General features: G+C 39.1%; 1 protein-coding gene across 7 annotated transcripts in view; it reads right to left on the bottom strand.

Moving 5' to 3' along the window:
- nlgn1 (neuroligin 1) overlaps positions 1-18,321 on the bottom strand; it is a 212,082-nt gene that overhangs the window by 138,968 nt on the left and 54,793 nt on the right. For 4 of the 7 annotated variants that reach the window (XM_028403395.1, XM_028403397.1, XM_028403399.1 and 1 more), the window contains 2 exons: positions 8,974-9,033; positions 862-1,014 (listed from right to left, as the gene is read on the bottom strand). In XM_028403395.1, the coding sequence (XP_028259196.1) occupies positions 862-1,014; positions 8,974-9,033 (213 nt within the window). The remainder of the gene's footprint in view (positions 1-861; positions 1,015-8,973; positions 9,034-18,321) is intronic. The other 3 variants (XM_028403401.1, XM_028403400.1, XM_028403396.1) reach the window with 1 other exon arrangement.

The raw sequence follows: 18,321 nt of genomic DNA, 5'->3' as shown, positions 1-18,321 counted from the left end.
CGCCAGTGTCAGACCTCAAAATCCAGGGTTTGGAAATGTCATAATCAAGAAAGCCATGAGAGCAGATGGTATGAACACTGGCACAGGTACTAGTTTAAAACTGTTTTAACTCACACAACTGCAGAGTAACAATACAAAAATAACAAGACATAAGCTCATCACCAAGAAAGGAGGCGACAATGAAAAGTAAATGAGCCTAAAACTGAGCTGAGAGTTCAAACATTGAACCAACATGGGTCAAAGGGTAGCGATGCATCCACTGCAATTTTTTTGTCTTATTCTGATTTTTTCTTTCCTTAATGTGACCTGCTGATATCAATCTTTGCTCATTTTCTTTGTCTAAAATTAGTGGTAGTGGATGGTAGCAGTGGAATATTCTGCTTTTCTAAAATAGTTGTTAAACATGTGTTTTCTTATTAGCAGGAAGCAAGCAGTAAAAAGTGTTCTGCCACTTCCTCCTGGCCTCACTGCTGTTCACCGTATGTGTCAGAGAGGCTGCAGCTCCACATGACACCATAACCCCACACAGAACATGAGCATCATTTTCTTTCCATTCATGAGTGTAAAGAGCTGTGATAAAACCTTTGTCTTATGATGGTAGTAAATCTCTTCAGTTAATGCACTAGTTCAGCAGGGGTTGGGCTTAGCAGAACTGTGGGGAACCAAAAATATGTGAGACTGACTGGCTGGCCTCTGCTCTGGGCTGAGCATGCTGAAAAAAAATCATCTGATTCTGGTCCCTGACCGCTCAATCAGTACACCTCCAAGAATAAAGGAAAGAAGCTGATTCAACAGAGAAGACCAGGAAGAAAGAACAAAGCATCAACAGCTGTTTATCATACTATAAAGCAGAATCCTTACCTAGGACACCCAGCCGGTAGTTGACAGTCATGACAATCACATTCCCATAGCTGGCCAGGATGCTGCCGTCAAACATATTCCCAGTTCCTTCCATGTAGGAGCCCCCGTGGATGAAAACCATCACTGGCTTGGGGCTTCCACTCTCCCTAATGTCTGGAGGAGAGGAGGGGGGGAGGAAGAAGAGAGGAGGTGGAACAGGCAGAAGGACTGATTAGATGACAGATTGAAGGTGACAGTCGGAGATGCAATTTCAATACTTTTAGGGGCTTTAGCCACCTTTTTAATTTATTTATTTATTTTTTCCTGAGTAATCTTGGCAAACTGGCTCTTTAACATAGTAGACCTTTGGGCAGTTTTTCGGCATCAAACCATGTTTTTTCCCCAAACATGAAGGCAATGACATATCTGTAGTGATTGGAAAATGCTGGTTTATTTATTTATAAACCTATTTTAAATTTCATATAGCTGTTAATGAAACAGGATATTTAAAGTGATGAGTTTTAATTTTCCTCCAGGTAATGGACTGTCAACATACAAGAGTGGCAATCTGAACTGTCACACCATCTTCAGCTGAAACTTGAAGCAATTAATCTGGGAGAAAAATCTAATAAAACTGCATGTAGGGTTTGACAATTTTATGAAGGCATTGCTTTATTGAAACACATTTGGATTCAGGTAAGGACTAGGAGAGCTGTTTGTATTGACTTAGTATAATATAATATAAGTGTATTATGAACAAAAGATTCCTTTTTTAATAATTTAATTATGTTATTATGAAGTTTTGGCTTATTTTAATGAGAAATGAGCTGCCACTAAAAGGTGTTATAACAAAGAAGGAGGTGCTCCTTCATGTTTTGTTGCAGATGTCATATATGAGGCCAAGGTCAAAAGAACGGGGCCTGCTGTTAGCAGCGCGATTAGCTGCATGCAAATGTGTTACATCTGCTTGATGAGAGAAAAATGGGGGGTTGGGGTGGGGGGTGCATTGCAAAGCTCGAGCCCTCAACGCTGTTCATAAACAAAACATAAAAAAAAGAAAAAACAGGATGAGTTGGAGAGATCTAACAACATGCTGCAACCCACGTTCAAAACAAAGTTTCACTTTCATCTTCTGTTTCCCAGAGATGAAGCTTTTCATCTGGCTTCCTAACTATCTCCATCAGAACATGGAGCAGCACACGTCGTTTATCCCACTGATGTGTTTTTTTTTTTTTGTTTTTTTTAAACCAGTGAGGGACACAAGGGTCCAGGGAGAGACTCTTAAAGTCTATGGGGAATTAAAACATTAACCAAGCAAGGAAATAGGACAAAAAAAAAGTTACCTCTGAGACAAGAGAGTAGAAAGAGCTTCTACTGGGGAAGGGCGCATGGGAGGCAGGAACGTGATTTTGTGTGTGGAAGTTTTTCCTACGCCGTGTTTAAAGAGCTCCAAATCAAAGGGGGAGAAAATTCAATTGTGTAAAGAGCTCAAGGAAAACTTGAATAAATTGCTGCTGCGGTGAAGGTGTACCTGTCATCGTAATGACACTTTGTTTTGTTTTTTTTTTTTTACAGATTTTTTGAACCATTTCAGGGACTGATAGCAGTAAAATCTCTTTACAGCACACTGATAAACTGTATAGTAACTAATGATGATGCACACCTATAATCACTTTTTTTCAGCATTATAGCATATAGCATTATAACATATGAATTATTCAGCATAATTCCTTGTATGTGGAAAAAAATGACCTCTTCTGATTCTGATTCAGACTGATGTGTCAGACAGCCTCTCCTTTTATTTTCAATTTAACGTATGTATTTTGGACAGCTGCTGAAATTGTTTCGTTCCTCACAGAGAATGAACCTTATAAACTCAAATGACAAGAGGAAATGGGGTAAAAGAAAACAAACATCAAGCAGGAAATTAAAATGAGCCACATTTTGGTCAATTGCTGTCTCCTTGTGTGTGTGTGTGTGTGTGTGTGTGTGTGTGTGTGTGTGTGAGCACTATGTTTGTCCTTTCTGCACAGAGCCCATTACATCACTTCTCTCATTCTCTGTCCTTTGCAGTGTGTTTTTTCCTTCATAGTTGTTCTGCTTGCCGTGTCGCAGCAGGCTCTGGCCGTGATGTAGCGGCAGATCATAACTCTCTTCTGGAATGCTTCCAGAAACTCCTGACAAAAAAGGTCAGAGGATTATAACTAGTGTGTCTGTAGCCCGTGGTGCAGGTATGTGCGTAGCCTAACAAAAGGCAAGGAGACAAATATTAACAAGGAATGGTGACTGTTACACGCTATTTATAACGTTAAGAATAATGATGTTGAAATGACAGCAGTGATGATAACTGACAGCGCTGATGAGTGACAGTAGTGAGGATGATGTAAATGACGGTAATGATAATATCCATGACAGTGATTATAATAATGAAATCAACCATAGTAATTTGGATAATGATGTTGATGACAATGTCAGCCATGATAGTCACGATAATGGTAATGGTGTTGATAATGGTGGTCATGGGTAATGGTGGTGTGAAGTGGAATAGGTGATTTTAGTGAAAAGAATGGCAACATGGAACAATAATGATGATGGCGGGCTGCTATATTCATGACTGAAATATGGAAGTAATGATATTTAGAGCTCAACTGTTATTTGACTTTTTGGTACCTATGCTACTAAATTTACCACCAAATTTATGGAGCAAAAAAATCTGATATTGATGCACTGATACATATAAATCCAGGAATCTTTATGTATAAATCTATGTGTGGGTGTGTGGAGATGTGTGTGGGTGATTCTTCTCAACCATCTGATCTACTTCACACTTGCCATGTGTGTTGCTGGGCACCCAAGCAATTAAAAGAGAGAGATCGAATGTTTGTTTTTCATATTCTGATTTAAAAAAAAAAGTAGTTTATTGTTACTCTTACACTGCGGTGCTCTCTGTTTTCAGTGAGCTGGGGCCAGCTGGGGGTGTTAACAGCAGGTTTGTAGCAGTTGGAGGGAGCAAACAGAGCTATTATTGGGTCAACACTAAACTGTGTGTGTATATTCTGTTTAGCAATGTGGACAAAGCAGCCAGGTCTGTATTAGTCAGACTCCTGACACATGAAGTTTCTCAGTGTAGGCATTTAGCTTTTAAAATAAAAGTTATTTTTGTTTTCAAATATTCTGCTGATGCTGTGTCTTAACACATGTTATTGAAGGGTCTCATGATGTTGTGTTCGAACATATGCTGCGAGAGATAAATATTGTGTTGCAGCGCAGGGTGTTAATGATGTATCAACATTAAATGTGAAAGGGTCCCATAACATTGTGTCCCATTCAGGGAAAGGGCTGCTGTGCGCTTATATATCATCATATGCATTAGCCTCTCCACTAGTTTCTTGACTACTCTGGTAACAAGTCCCACCCCAACTGAAATGCCTAATGTGTTATCATACTCACATGACCTCGAGAGGCCAGCAGGGGCATGTATTATGTAAGTGGTGGCAGCAAAAACAATGCTCATGTTGGGATGATTAATTATGACAACGGCCATGACCATGGTTAGCATGGTGGATGTGGTAGTGATACATTACTTTGTGATGATGCTTAAGGCAAGTGTTGTCCAGGAATCCGTAGAAGTGGAGATGATGTAGATGAATCTAACGAGTTTGTGAAGAACCAGTTATCATGACATCCAATAAGCTAATTACATAGAATAGTTTTCAAGGCAATATGTTGGCGATACTAACAAAAAGATGAGATGGTTGAGAATAATATTCATTTACATTACTGAAGTATTGCCTTTTTACTTCTTAAAGTCAACCTTGTATTCTTGAAAAAGGCTGTGATATGGTACTCTCTTTCCTTTATAGCATGTGTATATGTGCTCTCAAGTATTCAGTGGAAATATGAATTAATTTCTGCTGCAGTGAGATATGGCACGGTTTGTTATAGCTGCCTCTTTTTGTTCTGGGCTGAAGGTCAGCGGTAATGAGGTGAGGTTAGGATAAAATTGCCTTGGCAATGTTTGAACATTTGATGGATTTACCTGAAGTTTACCTGGATTTACAGACTAAAACAAGTCCCAGTGTATACCGAACACGCTGTACCTTGAGGTTTTTAAGTCTATGCTCGTTCTAAGCATGGATTCCTGGCATCCTCCGTTGGCTGCAAATGCATGAATCCGAGCCAAAGAAAAATCCTCTGAACCCCACTCTCTCTCTCTCCCTTCATTCCCCCAACCTATCAATTAATCCTCATTCAGCTGATTGGAAATTTCATCACTTCCCATCAGCATCTTCAATGAAGTGGGTTAATGTATTGGAGGTTATTACTGGAAGAGCCAAGGTTTCTCATGATTATTGTAATATTATTGATCCTCTGTTTTAAGTAAATGTTTTTTTTGTGGAATGTGTGTGGAAACAGGCAGGACCGTCCTTGGAGTGTTTTCACAGTAAGCAGCCAGATGAAAGCTTGCTTGAAGATGACTGAAAATGAGATGCAATCTGGTAGCAATCGGACCGTTCAATCGTCCGTCGGGTGAGGACGGAAGAGAGTGAGTTTGTTTTGAGAGGATAGGTGCCATGCCAGCATGGAAGTTTATCATTGCTTCCTCGTGGATGAGATTATGATCAAAGAGAGTCAGGTGCTTTAGATTTCTCAGAGCAAACCCCGAGAGATGCCCCCGGGCTGTAGCAACAACTTCAGTATCCTCTACCTGCGCCTGTGTAGAGAACTTATCAAACCAGCAACACAGACACAAGGAGCAGGGTTTTTTTGTGTTTTTTCAGCGTTTTGCTGCAGGGAATGACGCCGTGGGGATTCTAAGCAAAAGCAACAGGAAACAAAATGAGGCCCAGTGGTGAACACTGATTCAAACGCATCCAGATGAAATCCAACTGTGGGATCAGTGCAAGTCTGCTGATGTCACTCATTAAGTGTATTATCCACCAGCATGATGACGGTGACATGCATGTTACATATAGATTTTTAATGAATTGCAATTTGCACTGTAATAACATATGCACCTAATCAAATGGAACAGATAATAATAAGATTATTAATATTTTTGATAGGCAGTTTTTGCTGTGACTTTAATATTTAGGGGCTTTTAAGCTACAGCGACAGAAATTGACATGCGCTGTTCAAACTACCGTAGCTCTGTCATTGCGTGTGTGCCGGGGTGGAAGTTTTGTGGAGCGGAGAGTTGATGTAAAATAGTTTCATTTTAATTTTTGTAATCTCAAAGTCTTGTTGCTGTCCATTTATAGTTGTTTATAGAGAAAATTGATGAAAATCCAAATCCGTTTTTTACTTTTCTTGTTATTACACACTGTTCTGAGCATTTATAACATAATAGCAAATATGTGCCAGCTTTTGAAAGATATATTTCATCTGTCAAGAAAAACAGGTAAATTAATACAAAGAACATTTTCTGACAGAATCATCAAAAAAAGAAGGCAGACTGTTATGATTATAGTAGTGAAAGGGTTAAACTATGGTCTCCCTGTTTTAGCAAAGAGAGTAACTACGCAAAGACTGTCAGCACATGCACACTATCTGACAGGTGTGGGGGATCATCTCTGATGGGTCAGAGGATATGGTAGAGTGAGAGAAATGCATACTGGCACAGCCAAGTATTGGCGTGTTTATGAGGACACCCCCTTACGCTTTCTATCTATTTTCATAGTAAATGGGAATTCATATTTCTTAGGTACTGTAATAAAATACTTTATATAGGGGGTCCCGTAAGATATTACTTTCTGCCCTTAACCACTGCGGCAAAATTTGCTGTAAAAAAAATAAAAACGGGCGCTTCTTACAAATCCTCAGCTCTGGGTACTTTTCCTGTTTACATCTCTATTCCCAGCACAAAAAGGATTACAAACACCAGCTTTACAGAGTATAAAGAGATTGTAAAATGCAAGATTTGCCTTGAGGGAGGGGTTTGGGAGGGTCCTCAATGAGTCTGCATCTACAAGTCAACGAGAAGTCAAAAGGTTAAGAGCCACAAAAACCATGTGGGAATGGTGGGCTGGGGTCCTGGCAGATCAGAGTGACTTACAGTGTGTGTGTGTGTGTGTGTGTGGTACATGTGTGAGTTCCCCAGCATATTTTCCTCTATATTAAACTGGATTAGTTGTCTGCCCTGCATCCTTTATCGAGATAATACTTGAGGCTTGCTGGGATTTTATTGAATAGATCTGTGTGAGCTGTGCGACTCTCTCTAATCTTATTGGTGTGTGTGTGTGTGTATCTGTATATGCATGTGAGCTCCAGAAAAACAGCGTGATGGCACAGATCAAAGGGATCCGGACGGTTGTGAGTCTTATTTGGATGTAATTGCTGTTTACTTCGTCACATTATACAGTAGAGGTGCCTTATTAAGACTTTCTGCCTGTCATTAAAATTGCACTCGAGCAGTCTTAAGGGGGATATGACTATCTCTGGGTTTTATCAAGGACATTTTATTCCTTATATGACTTTTCAAAGGGCTTCTTTTTATGGCAATTAAAGAGTGGGTTCCTCTTTTTTTGTTGTATTGTTGAGATTAATGGGTTTCAAGCATGCTGTCAGAGCTTTTAAACAGCATTTCATTTAAATATCAATTGCAAGATTTCCTTCCTACGGTCCATGTTACACATCCCCTGGATCCCTTTAGTATTCTTCTCTGTCAGGGATCATATAGGATGCAGCTGTAGTAGTAAGTAGGGAATGTTAATTTAGTTCCATTACATTTTATCTAAGTTTCTAGCATTTGTGTGCAGAAGAGCTATCTCAGTGCTGCTGTGATTTACTTCCAGACATTAATGAGACTGACTGAATCAGGCCATGGCTGTCTTGAATGCTATATGTGGTTATATAGTGTTCTGCAAAGTACCAGTACATTGCAGCAGTGTTAGCATCTGTGATGACCTTAATTACACAGAAGTTTTTAGTTTTTATTTTTTTTAAATAGCAGGTGTAAGAATATGAAATTTTACAAAAAGATTTATATACAATGTACATATGTTATCAGCTTATGTAATGCAATTTGTTGAACATCACCAGGAAAATGTGGTATAGCGCATGGAGAATATGTTATTTATGATTCATTGTAGTCATAAAAATGGCAGAGAATCTGTTTATATGTTGGTCAGTTTTGTCTTGTAGGATATGGTAAATATTATAAATGAGGTCCAATAGTGTAAAAGTCTACTTTTAAGAGGATAACTTTGTTTTTATTTGTTACCTATATCATTTATATGCAATGGAAATAAGTAAATGCACCATTCTTTTAGTTGGTTGGATGAAGAAAAACAGATCACCTACAGAGGAACTTTTGTATGTGCCAACGTCTTGCTAACATGATTAATATTTATGCTCTCTTACCTTTTGCAGTACTGTTTCCCAGAAGATTTAATGCCACCAATGAGTGTGCAGCTTTGTCTCTCAGAGAGGCTTCTATGGTATTGATAGAAGCAACATGAGAGGGCCACTTCAATTACCAAGTGGAAGTATTTGTGTACCATTTAATTGTGTTAAACTCCAGAAAGTCCAAAAAGTGTTGGAATCAACCTTGAAGAAGAAAATCATGCCAAGAGAGGTAATGACCCACATGTATTTTCATTCATTTATTTGTTTTTTTTTAGACTCATCACTTTTAATAAGGTCATGGTTTGATGCCCAAAAATGTGAAGGGATCTATTTATTAAAAAGCCAGGTAGCCAGGGGTTAATCTTTTGAACATGATCAGATCTCATAAAGGAGGCGAATTAAAAGAAAAAAAAAACATGCAAAAATGTGTTAAGAGCTGGCTGAGGGGTTAATAAGTTTACATTATCTGTTGGTGGGATGCAACATAGAAAAGTAAAGAAAAGTTAAAGGAAAGAGCAAATCCAAGCAGAGAATCTATGTTTACAAGTATTAATATCAAAGAATGGTGGAAGACATGTAAACTTTAGACATCAAGCTGAAAAGGACAAAACACATCCAGCCCAAAAAGAGAGTTTTACGAGTAAAGAGCAAAAAGAAAATGTCCATCACTTTTCAAAAAAAGGACAAGAAATGTAAGAAAATCAAAGAAGATAAAAATTGGAGGAGGAAGGGTAAGTTTGGTTTCCCTTGTCATGCAAATCAGATTGGCATTGGGGGAAAAAATACCTTCGTCGTCCGTGCGGTCACTATCACCTAAATCATCAGTGTGTTTCTTTGTTAGGGGACCTATAGGACCAAGAAGGAGAAGATGGAGGAAAACAGGGTGATCAAGAACACACACAGCTTTCAAAAGATGCTCTCAAAAGATAAGAAAGTTTCTCAACAATATGGTTTTTATAGCCCCTCCCTGTGTTTTTTTTTTCCTTTGAAAAATTCTCACACTGACAAAGAGACATCACCACAATGTCCACTTCACACGTTCACAGCTGGATTTTTTTCTTTTACTGTACATGAGTTCATTTAAGAAAATGCAAGAAAAGAGGGGCTTTTAAAAAAAAGAGGCAAAAAAATATTAGCTCTCTGTTAAAAATGAAGACTTAACTGGAGATAAGCCTCTTAGGATCAAAAGACTTAAACCTCTTTTTAAACAAGCATAAATTATACATATCAGAGACATCATGTTAACAGTAAGTGATCAGTGGAGCAGAGGAACAAAAATAAGAGACTGTAAAAGAAGCAGCATGTTTAAAGGCAAAGCACTCAATAGAAGCATGTGACAAACTCCCCTTATTGTATTTTTAAGGTGTTAAACTGTGTGCAGGCTGAAACACACACCGTCACCAGTATCAGACAAATTGCCATACAAGGCATCAGAGGAATTTATTAGCAAATATTTTGATTTTTGTTTAGTATTTTTTCAATTATGATTGAACCTGGATTCATATTTATCCAGTTTATTTGACTTTGTTTGCCAATATGACCACAAAATCTAGTATAGTGGTAACAATGACATGTTTACATTCTGTAATAATCCATATTTTACCAAAAACAAACAAATAAATGACATAAATTGTCCATTAGTATTGATCATTTTTGTTGGTTTATGTTTTAAGGCAGCTAGCTTGGATTAAAGAAAAACTAGCATGGCTGATGAAACGACATTAAGTTCCCTTGTCTGTTCATTCCATATAAGAAGTGTCAAACCACTCTCCATCTTTATGCTAAGCTAATCTTCTTTTGAATTGTACACAGAGGAGAGCATTTCTTGAAAACTTCTCAGTTCAACTTCAGCATCCGTGTTGCATTTAAGTACCCTCTATCTAACGGACGGGAGCAGTTACATGCTTCTACATTAAAAACAGTTGGTCATTTTAAGTTTCTTGTATGTTCAGACACATATATACATGCTACACACACACACACACACACACACACACACACACAGTGGGCAAAAAACACACATGCAAAAGTCAAAAATGTATGTGCATGACACACAGAAACGTGGAATAGCATATTGAGAGAGCTTCAGTCTTCACACACACATTAACATCCGCAACATGCGATGCCACCAGGCTCCAAACGACAGAAAGAAGACACTGTTTGAGTTAAACCCATGTTAAGCACCAAACAGTCAGAAATTCTCCAAATCTACCTCACTACAACTGAACAAATATTACAACTGACAAGCTCATTTTAAATAGACAAAATTCAATAAAAAACAATGGCTGTGTAGACTTGAACATCTGTTTATGGAACAGAGATGGGAGCTGAATGCCTGAAAGGGTTTAAGAGAGTTCTCGTCAGTAGCTCATGATGATGAGTAATAACTCCTTCAATCATTCAGCGGTCACGATGGTGGTTTATCTTTGGGTCAACGATTTCTTTCCAATGACTATTTTAAAAGACATAAAAAAGAGAGCTGGCGTCCTGCATATCCTCCTATTCTACAGCAGTCTTCCTGCCCTCTTTTGTGAATTTGTCAAGCAATTTGATAAGCGGGAGCTGACTCGTGCTTTCTCTGTGCTGAATAAGCACCGAGACACCAGAATCTTTCAAAATGTGAAGACGTCGAAGAAACACGGAGCAACCGCTGTCTGGGGACGTGTCACCTGATTATGGAGTGTACTGCGCAGAGATCACTGTCAAAATAATACAAAGAGGCTATGGGAGATGCACGTTAGCTTTTAGCATTTAATACACTTGATGGAAGGCTCTGAGCTAATGCTAAAACTTATTTTATTGCTTTTTATTAACCTCTTCACTCTCATGTCTTTTCAAATGTAAATGTCTCTAGTGAGTATTGCATTAGTATAATATACAGTATAAATAGTATAAAATGTGTCACTATTAAATACATATATGTATAAATCTTTAATTGAGATGTAAGATAAAAACCTGCCAGTTAGCAAACTATGGAGTGTTATCAGATTTTACCCTTAGCGTCAAATACCCACAAGTTAACAAGCCCAGTGCATTTTGGGTGTTGAAGTTTCATCATCTTTTGGCAAACAAAAGCAAAAACAAGACATGCAGCCCTACGTGTGTGTTTTCTCTGGCCTCATTCATCAACACTAGTTACACGATTAACTATTATTTGGACAAATAAATAAATAAATATAACTGAAGTAAGCAAATTCAATGTAGGTGATGTGGCTGCTGTTGCAGTAGCATCCTTTTTGACTGAGGGTTAGTGGGGTTCAGAGCCGACAAGACAGCTGCATGACAGTTCCTATCACACCCACACACACACTCGCTCAGACAGAGAGAGAGAGAGACATCATGCAGCAATCAAGTGTCAATTCTAAACTGCCCACTGACAAGAAGGCCCTGACACTGACCTCTCCTAGCCTACCTGTGGACCTGTGGTATGTGTGTGACGCACAGACACTGCTGAGGCCTCAGCTGGCATCTGTTCTGATCAATGATTAGAACAATGACTTTTTTTTAACTCTTCACAGTGTCTCCTGGATATATTTTTAAACCTATCTTTGCTGAATCCTTTTACAGCATGCAAAGTTAACCCATTAACATGCAGTTTCTTTGACTGATCTGATGGACAGATTGGCTCCATAGTGCTTTATAGCAGTGAGGTAGACTCTGTATGGAAATAGCTTAATTGCTTTAACAGGTACAATTACTGCCATGAGTAGGAGTAAAAAGCGCCTGTTACTTACATCATTCTTCTATGGTTATTTGGGGGGAAAGTGGAGTGATGAGGAAAGCCCATACTTTCAAACTAAAATGCACTCAAACATGCTGATTCATTAGCAATACTGAGGATGACAACTTTTTGTGACCCTGACAGGTCATGTTTGTTGTGGTATCAACCTGTTTTTTTAGGGAAGATATTGTAGCAAAGCTCTCAGATATCTGATGTCTGTCATGGCACTGATTATTGGTTGCCAGGTTTCGTGTGTGGGTTGATCCTAATTCATTATGAATGCACGTTAGAAGGACAGAATCAAGGGAAGTAGCATGAAGTGTCAACAGAGAGCGCTCAGGAGGCGGTCGAGGAAATGGATGCTGCAGGTTTTGAGCTGCCTTACTTGTTATGGTTTTCCTATAATCAATGAAGTGGCACGGGCTCCAACATCAATCACCTGCAGACTGAAGTTGGAAGTAGTTCTAAGCTTTAAAGGTATGCTTACACACTTATTGTACACTCTGGAAGCCAACACGAGTTAGGTAGACCATGACATTTACAACTTAAACCTAAAAAACTATACAATATCCCTTTATGCTGCCATTTCTATCCATCATAGAGAACATATATTACATTTTGTCTGTCAGGTTGTTTAGTATATAATCTACACTCGGTCTTCTTTAGTTTTCCTGCAGTTTTTTCTGTGTCCGTCTCTCTCCTCTATCCTCATATCTCCCTCTCTCCAGCAACAGCATTGATTGGAGACTGATGAAGAGGAGTTTCACGCTCTCTGACACTGCAACAATCCATGACTCAAAGAGCCAGCTGGGAAGCCAGGATGATACACACACACACACACACTCACACTCAACCCTGAGGCTTTCCCCTCTCCTGGATGAGGTAATTATTGCGAGGAGAGTCCATACATCGATCGCACATTCTGCACAAGGTCTATTCATACATACATATTGCTCTCTGTATGCATCAGTCAAAGCCGGCACTGACATAGAAACACACCGGCTTAATCAATCACCGATGCACATTAAAAAAAAAAGGGAATCTAACAGAGTGCATGGCTCAATGAGCCAAATAGGTAATCTACTACTGACCTTGGATAAAATCCCTACAGGCTGTAAACTATAAATACAGAATCCATTCCCCAAGGTAAAACTGGGAGTCTAATGCACTTCAGCAAAGCCTCTGATGAGAAGAATTAAGCAGTGTAAGCGTGGCTTTATGGTGAGGCTCAGGCTGAAAACATTTGTCTTAGCCATTGTTTAACCACTAAAAATATGAATACAATGCACCGTACAAGTTGTGTAGATGATGATTGTCCATTGTACCATCAGGATTCTGCAACATGGTAGTAAGTTTAAAAAGATGTAAAGGAGTCCTACATCAGATGGTGCTCCAGAAAGTCTGGCTTTTGTCTGCTGTGGGAACGGCATCGACTCCCAGGTCAAATGTACAGAGGTGCATTACTGAATTGCATAAAAAAAAAAAGACCTGTGTTGGACCAGGCTGGGACATGCCAAGGATGAACATCAAGTACTACACGATCCAAAGCAAATGTCTGCTCTTCAGTGTCAAAATATATCCAATTAAATGATATTAAAACCTCTGTGTAAAGTTAGAGATTTACACAGCTAACACTATATGTAGCGTAACACAAAAATTGGTTAGCAAGGATGTAAAAACTCACAATAATGCACTTTTTTGTGCAATCCCAACACAAGTCTCCACAGTGGAAAAGACGACCCACCAGTAATGTAGCTCTTAGCGTAAGTTCAATCAGGAAGACTCTGTTTCCCATCATTCACCATTTATCCCTACCCACTTCCTAATCTCTCTCCTTCTATCCCTCACTCCTCTGCTCCCCCTCTCTTCCACTATCTTAGTCAGGTGCTTAATAGAAAGCACCTCCCTCACCAATCAGCTGTCGCTTTCCATCCCTCTCAGCTTAGCATGAAATTTAAATGTCTCCATCTCCTCTCCAGCTGTCTTCTGATCGAACCCGGCAACCCTCCTCCACCCCAAGCTCCACCAGATCCACGCCAGTTCAGGCCTCCTACCTCCTGCCCTCTAGGACGCCAATGCACATTCAAACTTTGTACACAATAAATGTTTCTCATTCAGTTCGCTGAGTCTCTCATGACTGAAATGTCTTTGAGAGGACGGGACTGTTAAAAGCCCCATAAGACACAAAAATGCTTTCATGCTTTCTAACTTTTTCATTAGCCTTAGCATTTTGCGATTTAAGATAGTATACCTGCATTTAAAAAAATAATGAACAAAGAATGCCACCTTTCCATGGAGAGACAGACATAGGATGGGTACGTACGCTGTAATCCTATATAAGTTTTGGTGATGATTCATGTCGTTGCCTTTACTCCTCATCAAAAGTGAAACTTCTGTGCAGGTAGACAAAACAAAAGGGGGATGTTGGAAAAAGTTTGCATCTAACCTAGTTTTTTACCTAGAGACCCAGCTGAGAAGAGCTTGCTGTTTTGTAAAAACATCTGACAACTGTGGGCGAACTTTTAGATATTGTTCGGGAACATGACAAGCACTTCTTATGGAACACAGCGCCGCCTAACAGAGGTGGTGTGGGTGGATAGATGGCTGGGCATGCAAAACATCACTCAGCGTGGCATTTCTTTCAACCTTCGATAACATCTTTCTGTTATCTTGATCAAGTGGTGTCAGGCTAACAGATGTAAATTGCCACTTCAACGTTTTAATTATCCCGTAACTTGATTTCTTTCATATCAGTTTGCTGTGTGTAAATGTACGCTGCCAAACAAACTCTCATTCCAGCTGCGTTTCACGTTTAGATTCAACATTTGTCGATCCAAGGCTTTTGAAATTGATACTTTACATCTAAGAGCAAAACGACAGGCTCCCGTGAAGCTATCCATCAAAACAGCTGCAACACAGATCTGAATAAAGCTGCCATTTATCTAGATGACTGTGACACATAATGCGTACGAGGTGTCGAGGAAATGACTAAAATATGTCATGTAAATGGGAAAATGTGTTCCAACATAGAAAATCCTGAGATTAGACAATCCTAAAGGGAAGTCTGTGCATGGGCTGCTGGTGGTGGTGGGGGGAGATGATGAATTAATATTCCACATCATCATCAGGCTCTATCAGAACTGAGAATTATTTCATGAGTTTCACCCCCACCAGCAGAGGGGTACTAAATGGGAACTGATGTTTTATAAATCTGCATAGCAGCATCTGATTTTGTACCTGCGAAGGATCATAACGGCAGTAACGTGAAGGGGAAAGAAGAAGAAGAAGACGAATACATCATTGTTGCAATGCTGGAGTCTGTACATGTTTGTGTGCCATGTGTACCTGTGGCTAACACCTGCACTAAGGCCATGTCTCAAAGAGATGATAATCAGTGGGGAAATAAAAGGAAATACTAAACACTCTCTTACAGAGTGGTATTATAGCCACTCAAGACCATATGATACAAATACATATAGAATAACCTTGATTATACATCTAGCAACCTTTACATAGTACTGACTATTTTTTTTAAATATCCTTGACTTTCACAATGAAACTATATTTAACCCTCTGGACCCCAGATCCCTCTAGTGGTTTCAAATAGAGGCTATTTCTCTTCGAAACATGTGTAGAACTGATGAAACCTCCAGTGGTCCATTATGTGTCTGTACTATCAAAATTACATCTCAATTTTAAAAATGTGCCCAATATAAACAATTCCTGGGAAGAAAAAAAAACATTTTGGCTGATAAGCTTTCTGATTGGTGGAAACAGTAACTATAACAATAGTATGTAAATGATCATTTCTATATGATGATTTACATCACCACCACCACCACCACCTGTATTCAATAACCTTATATTGTGTCTTCACACTTTTTCAGTGCTCTTCGAATGTGTAGTGAGAATTTTTAGACCCCAGCGTGCTCTTAATGTATCCCACAATGCATCATGAATATTCTGAATAAACACACCGATTTCTGACAAAATATTGTTGCATCATTCATTGCGATCATTCTCAACAGAATTCCATCATTCAAACAACTCTAGTTCAAAGTGTCACTTAATGGCGGACAAAAAAAAACCCTCAAGTTTAAATCAGGCTCGGGCAGATTATGTTAGGGTAGGGCTGAATATTTTGGGACTGTTTTAAGCTCTAACCTCCTACATTATTGTAACCAGTACAACTAGCTCTAACCCTGACCCAAAGCCAACCATATCCCATTTAATAAACATTTACATTATGGGGTCATGCTTAGTATTAGAAAATAGACTTTATTCCTGTCAAAGCAGAAAAATATACATTCAAACAAACAGAGAAAATCTAATCTATAAAAAAAGGCCATGGTGTTTTTTTGTATTTTTTGCTCTCTACATGCAAGTATTCCACGGTTGCTACATCCAGTGCTGAGAAGACAGGTCCGACTGTGCGAGACTGAGGTGATGCAATGGAGAACTAAAAGCTTTCACACCCACTCTAATGTCCCCCTCACCTTGTCTTGTACCCACGCTGCATTTCAGTTCTTTTTAGTTTTCCTCCCGCCGCTTATTTCATCTACTCACATTTCCTCCTCTGCTGCTAATAATTTTATTCTGCACTCTCTCTCTTTCCACTGCTCTGCTGACGAAACAAACACCCACGCTGTCAATGTCAGTGAGTCAATTCAAAGCAGTGAAAAGTCTGGGAGGGGAGGGGGGCGTGAGCAAAGACATGTGACTGGTGTGCAAACGAACAAGACAGTAAAGAAAAAAAGTGTGAAGATAAATGTCAGGAACTCTTAGCCTTCACGCATCTAATCCATCTGCTGAGAATACACACCGCATTTGGGTAAATATGCTCAAAACTACAGGTATAGGACAAGTTTTACCCTTCCTCTGACTTCAAGAAAAGGCTGGGAGCACAAATGTTGGCAAATGTCTGCTATTAGTCAAATGTCCTTCACAGTGGGAAGTTTGGGAGTATTTGGTCAAGCTTTAGTCAAACATTAAAGCAGCAGATGAAACAGAAGGGGTGTCTTTTTTCTGCAGGAATTCAAGGGCAATTCTACATGTGGACTTTATGAATTTATGCACAGAAAAATACAGCAAGCAGAGACAGGCAAAGCTGGGTCCTCAGTAACACATGAACAGCACGCACATCATGTCAATAACTCAAGTGTTTGTTACATTAAAGATTCAATTCTGGCATTCACCAAAGTGAGTTTTGTTCTCACATCAACATTAAATGACCTAATGAGTTAGTTCACCTAATGACTTTTAAATATTTTTTTATTCATTGAATAAGTAGCTGTTTCTTAGGTCAAGGATACTTTCCCTTGGTAGAGCTTGGAGCTTAGTATTTATTGAAAACACAATGCCATCTAATCAGTGTGCATGTGTACATGGTTTGGACATGGTGGAATAACGTCAGTGCCATTGCCATTCTACAATGTACATTCTACAATGTAAATTCTACAATGTCCATTCTTTTTTTTACTTGGCCCTAGGTGACGAAAAATTCAACTTAAAGAAAAGTTGGAAGTTAGAGTAGACAGTATTATCTGGCTGACGATAAGCTGTTTGCCATATCTGCTCTCTACCTAGACAATATGAAGATTTCTCACAAGGTAACGGAAAGTAAGTAGTAGTAGTAGTAAGTTACTGTTGAATCTGTCTTCGCTTCGCTTCCTTTTGTGTTTTAACAGGTTGTTAAACACCTATTTTACATAGGCCATAGCCGTTACGTAACCTCATCTGGAAAAAAGCTCACTGACCTAACAGACTCACTTCTATAGTGTTTCTTTTAACCCTTTGCATCCTAAGCCTATTTTAAGGCCTCAGCCAAACCTGTTTTGTGCATTACATGCTTAAGTCAGATGCATGTCCTGCCAAGACTGTTATATGATGTTATGAAAACATTTCTAATTCTTTTTGTAATGCCCAATCCATGGCTGGATTAATACGACTCAAATCCAAGTCCACTACTAGATAGGAGAATGAACCCAGGTCAAAATGGTTCAGTCTTCAGTGACTGACTATCAGTGATGGGAATAACAGTGTTATAAACAACACTATATATAAACAAACGGATTAACGCTTCCAACGTTACAACGCTGTTACTGTTACTGACAATAAATTGCAGTGTTACTATTGAGCTCACTATGCTAAGGTACAATAACCATTACTTCTCCTTCGTGGTAATAAAAAGCAAGAACGTGTATGTGACATGTACGTTATGTCCAGGGACGTTTGTTTCCACGTCAGTTACAAGCAATTCAAATCTCATGAAGACCTCTCATCGTCACAGCTTCAACAAATTAGACACTGTTGATTGCAGCTCAAACCCAGGTGATAACTCTGCTAACAAAGGAGACGGAGCCGCCACATCCAAGCAGATCCCGCTGATATTTCTGCTCCTCAAAATCCTGTGA

This window comes from Parambassis ranga, chromosome 4, assembly GCF_900634625.1.
Source record: "Parambassis ranga chromosome 4, fParRan2.1, whole genome shotgun sequence".
Lineage (NCBI taxonomy): Eukaryota > Metazoa > Chordata > Actinopteri > Ambassidae > Parambassis > Parambassis ranga.
This window is presented reverse-complemented; position numbering and strand designations above follow the sequence as displayed.